The sequence below is a fragment of the Charadrius vociferus genome, unplaced genomic scaffold (genome assembly GCF_000708025.1).
Source record: "Charadrius vociferus isolate BGI_N301 unplaced genomic scaffold, ASM70802v2 scaffold385, whole genome shotgun sequence".
In the NCBI taxonomy this organism is placed as follows: domain Eukaryota; kingdom Metazoa; phylum Chordata; class Aves; order Charadriiformes; family Charadriidae; genus Charadrius; species Charadrius vociferus.
In genome coordinates, this window is record NW_009648925.1 from 3,238,003 (window position 1) to 3,243,357 (window position 5,355).

The 5,355-nt window shown below is 45.2% G+C and overlaps 1 protein-coding gene across 1 annotated transcript in view; it reads left to right on the forward strand.

Annotated features, from left to right (window-relative positions):
• Nucleotides 1-5,355, forward strand: part of ADCY5 (adenylate cyclase 5) — a 228,350-nt gene that overhangs the window by 6,425 nt on the left and 216,570 nt on the right. Inside the window, 3 exon segments of the mRNA XM_009887317.1 lie at nucleotides 26-365; nucleotides 368-412; nucleotides 414-716. Of these exon segments, the coding sequence (XP_009885619.1) occupies nucleotides 26-365; nucleotides 368-412; nucleotides 414-716 (688 nt within the window).

Consider the following 5,355-nt stretch of genomic DNA (forward strand, 5'->3'; position numbering starts at 1 on the left):
ACCGGTCCCGCCACCCGCCCGGCAGCGATTCCCCCGCTGCCCCCAACAATGCCAGCCCCTGGCAGCTGGGGGAGCAGGGGGAGGTACGGCCCCGGTCCGTGGAGCTGGGGCTAGAGGAGAGACGCATCAAGGCCAAGATTGAGGAGCTGGAGGAGGAGGACGGGGACGAGGGGGACTCCGAGGCGGCCTTCTCCATGGGCAGCTGTTGCAGTAGCCTGCTGCAGATCTTCAAGTCCAAGAAGTTCCAGTCGGAGAAACTGGAGCGCCTCTATCAGCGCTACTTCTTCCGGCTCAACCAGAGCAGCCTCACCATGCTCATGGCTGTGCTGGTGCTGGTCTGTGTGGTCATGCTGATCTTCCATGCCGCGCACGGCCACTATGAGGTATCCTACGTCGTGGTGCTCTCTCTGGCCATCCTGCTGATGGTGGTGCTGTGCTTGGTGTGCAACCGCAACGACTTCCACCAGGACCATATGTGGTTGGCGTGCTACTCTGTCATCCTGGTGATCCTGGCAGTGCAAGTGGTAGGGGTTCTGCTGGTGTGGCCCAGGAGTGCTTCGGAGGGCATCTGGTGGACCGTCTTCTTTATCTACAGCATCTACACGCTGCTGCCAGTGCGGATGAGGGCTGCGGTCATCAGTGGGGTGGTGCTCTCTGCCATCCACCTGGCCGTCTCCCTCAAGATCAACGCGGAGGATAAGTTCCTCCTGAAGCAGGTAGGTGAGCCCTGAGCGGTTCGGGTGTGCGCTCGGCAGCCCCCACCTGCCCACCGTCTTGAAGGGTGAGGAAAGTGAGGTTGTCTGACTTCCACAGGCCTGTCTGATGCTGGAAGGCTGATGGGGCTTTCAGTTGTACCCCTAGGTTACCTGCCATGAGGTGGGATGTTGTACAACATGTTGGCTAGCCTGTAATCTAGCTTTTTTTTTTAATAGCTGTGGTGTTTCCTTGTTGCTGCTTTCCACTAAGGCTCTAAACATTTAAGAAATGTGTCTTACTGGTTTCCCATGACCACAGCTCCAGTGCTGTCAGCCAGTCCTGCTAATGCCCTTCAGTTGTATTTAGTGTAAACAGCTCTGCCCTAAGCACACCTGTGGAATGGTATCCACGTGTGCTGCCATGTTACTGAGAAATGTGTGGAAAGTCTTGCCATTTTTATCAGCTAGAGGTTATCCTTGTGTGTCACATCTGAGCCTGGGTTTGGTGTCAGCGCAGCGCTTGCTTAGGCGTCGGAGAGTGTGCTCCACGGGAATGTGGAGTAGGCTCTTGGTTTAGCAGAAAGGTGTTTTGCTCTGAGATGTGCTGGAAATGTCTATGGTGAAGAAACCCAAAGTTCATATACAGCCAAGAAAAAAAAGTTTTTTAAAAAAGTATAAATGCAGATTATTATTTAGCTGTGATATCATGTTTAACAGGAGCAGTTCAGTTCACGGGAACAATAAGACTATTATTGAATGCATTACAGTGCAATTTTTAATTACCATATCTGTATAAACAATGGCAATACAAGGCGCCACTCTTCTCAAGCAAAGCAAGCAGCCTTGGGGCTCATGTGCTTCAAGCTTACCAGACACCTTGGCAGTCGGGAAACCATTGACTTAAAATGCTGTAGCTATGTGGTAATCGTCATCCTTCTGATGAACAGGACTCTGAACAAGGATGAACCTATCATAGAGTCAGCCCTGACGCTTGTATGTAACCAGGGATTGTTTATTAAAATCAGGTGTTTTGGTAGCTTTGCAGCCCTACATAATGCAAAACGAAGCCTTGCGCTTGCAGTGCCTGCCTGGAGTCTTACTTCTTGAGTTGTTTTGAGTTCCGCCTATTGCAGTGTCAGGAAAAGTTGTAGGGCTTAAATAAAACTTCAGTAGGACATGGCTGTCACTGCTCTGCTCTGCAAAATAACCCATGAAATCACTCTTTTCTCCCCCCAGCCCAGTTAAGCCTGCTTGGACAGTTTCTGGCTTTGTTCTTGGTTTGTTACAGATATTTTTATAAACTGTACATGGCATATTTTTCTTATGCTTGATATAAATGGCTTTTTGTGCATTTCCAGCAGAGCATAGGCTGTGAGCAGGACAGTTGCTGTTTTTCTGCTTGACTTGGAAAAGTTTGCTAATGGCCTCAGCTTTTCCTCACTGGGGCTCCCTCTGGTCCTGCAAAGCCTTGTGCGTGCTATTAACGTTATACTCTGAATTCAATAGGACAAGTCTCAGTTTATTTGGAGACTGTATTCTTACATATGAAGGCAAAGCTTGGCATGATTATGGCCAGAAGACTTAGCAGTCTATTAGGAGCAAAGTTCAGTTTGGATGGTACTAATGAGTGCATAAAATATCATTATGTTTGGAAAGTGTTGGTAACTGTGTTTAATGGGAAGGAGCCTAAATCACAAAGGCCGAGTGACTGACTCCCTCAGTAGAGAATTTGGGATAATTACAGCTGCTCCCCTTTCCAAATGCAGCAGGGTTATTTGTAAGAGATTGGGCTTATGTCTAAATGTGCACTTGTCGAAGGTAAAAGCATGGGCAGTAGGTGATGGTACAGTGTGCACAAATCTGTGCATCACACAGTTGCTTTCCCTTTCATACTAGCATTGGGTTTTCCTGCAGATTGACATTAACGAGGAATGTCTCAGGAGTACTCTTACTTTGTTTTAAAGGCAGGGTATCTCTACATATTGCCTATTTATTTTTTCTACTAACACTAAATGCTGGTCTCTGTCTTGCTGTGGTCTATGTTGGCGTAGCTCTGGCTGAATTCAGTGGGGTTGTGCAAGGCCAAGAATCAGATTCCTTGCCCGTTTGCGTATGAACATGAGCTGCTATCTCTGGCTGTCTGATAGAAAAATCTGTTTCTGCCGAGCACATCGCCTCACAGCTATTAACAGACCTTCCTCACTGGGGCTGTATCTCGTTGCCATGGAAATCTGTTGTGTTCAACTCTGCCCCACTGATACACACTAGCCCAATTTTTTCCCCCTTTAAACTAACAGGGGTGAAGGTAGACGAAGACCAGATAAATCAAGAAGAAGGGTTAAGTTGTTTTCAGTGACTTCACGCTGGTAGTCACATCAGCATGGGTTTTGTGGAGCAGGAGTGGATGCAAATGCATTTGCGACTACATGACCAGATGGTTCTTTATCCACAGCAGTCATGGAAGAAAGGCTGGTTAGGATGTGTATCCCCTTTCCTCTCTTTTTCAAGACGTTTTTAACCATAATACTTAAGCAAGTTCTTCTTTGTGTGGGCTTTTTTCTTTTAATCTTCTCAGAGTTGTTTCCAAGCCAGGAAAAATCATGCACTCTTGTTATGATCCACTAACATTCAAAGCTGGGTGACTCTTGTGTAGACTCCTGAGCACTTTTATGAGGCTCAGAAGCCTGTTAAAAACTTAGTCGCTCCTCTTTCTCAAGAGAGGGAAACTTTCGGTTGTCGGTCCTTTTTGGGAGAAAGGCAACTTGTTGGATTCCCTTGCTGAGGATGCATGATTTTACTGTCTGAATTACCTTTTCCTAGCACTACTGAATTTCTCTGTCACCAGACTTTCTGGTCAGGCTTCATGGAAGGGTTAAGGCAGTCTGCTATTTCTGAATTGATAAGGGGACAGGAGTACAGGTAGTTGTGATTGTTCAGTCTGAACTGAGCTGCTTTTTTTAATAATTCTTCTGGGGTCACTGGACTTTGGAAGTCGACTCTGACTTCTGTTTGCTACCTGGAGGAGTCAGGCTCTGCCTTTCAAAAGGGTGCCCTGCGCATCCCTAGCAAAAGCAGCAGGTATACTTGGTACCTCTGTGAGCCTGATGGGGTAGAGGCAATGATCTTGGCTTCTTGAATTGATGTTTGATTCAAGCCAAAAAATGCTAATTAATACCAATTATTGCATTATGTTCAAAAGTCACCCAGTGGTGAGGAAGGGGAGAAAAAGAAATTGTGTGTTTGAGAATTTAGTTGCATCCAAAGACTGCCATTGGAAGCAGAGCACATTAAATGTATGACAGTCCGCCAACTACAAATCTTGATTGCTTAAAGTATGTGTTGTTCATGGTCTTTTTTTTGTGTTGTTTTTTTTTGTGTGTGTGTGTACCTGTGATCAATTAATTCTAGAGGCACTGCTTTTGTATTTATTGGGGAGGAGATGACTGCGTTTGTCTTCAGGTTTGTGTCCTTGTCTTAGTCTGGGACAGTTTGGATTGCAAATGTTTTTCAATGCACATAAGTCTGTCTTCCTGTATATAGTGTATCTCTTATCAGGCCAGGCTTTTCCATGTGTTGGTTGTGATGCACTTTTGGCCTCTGAAAACACATTCAACTCCAGGATTCACATAAGTACTTTATGTGCAAATGAGACTATCATCTAATACTTAACTGAGAAAGAAATATATTACTTATTTATCAATAAACCCTCTTGCATTCACAACAAAGATGATACTGAGCTTTGTTCTGTGTTCAGTAGAAACAAACTACCTAGCTGACCCACAAACTCATGCAAACACATGGGAAGAACTTACAGTGTGTGGGTAGCAGATGCTTAACTGAAGTCATGTGAGTAGAGCAGCTGCCCTCAATGCAGATAGTCTTGAGTAAGCACTGGCATTTTTTGTAAGACTAGGGGCTAGGGGACAGGGAGTTTCACAACAGAGTTTATTGGACTCTGAATCAGACTTAAAATGGGATGGGGATTGTGTGTGGTAGTGGGTGGGGGACCAGGGTAAGGGATAAGAATGCCGTATACAACCATAAAACAAACTGTGGTTAGATTTACTCCTGTTTTCCCATCCAAACCTGTTTTATTGTAACTTTCTGAGGTTCCTTGTTCAAGGATACAGTTAAGCCTTTGTAGTTCATTAACTCAGTGTGAATGGGTGACTGTGAATGTACCATGGGAGCAGAAATATTTTCACTGGGAATATATTCACTGGGAGAGAAATATTTTTTTCTTTTTGTCTTGTGTCAGTAACCTCATCGAAAGAGAAACTGAAATGCTCTGATCTCTTTCCTCCCTAAATACTACTGCAAACCTTCTGCAAAGGATCTCTTATAGCACAGTTCTGAACAGCTGCCCTGCTCACAGTTCTGAGCACGTGGCTCTTGTTTATGACACTCTGATTCAAGGCTCCTGATGATGAGCTCCTTCTTGCTCGGCCCCTTTCCATATGCTTCCATCATAACAACATTATATTGGTGGTACTCATCCTTCACTTGAGAGCTGTGTACATGTTGGCCTTTCTCCCTGTTGGTCCACATAAATGGTACATGATTGATCTGCAGCTGCATGGTGACTCTCTTGAAAGTGCAGTATTTCAGTTTAACCGTTTCTAGGAAGATGTTGGTCTGAAAACATGTGCAGTCACTCTAT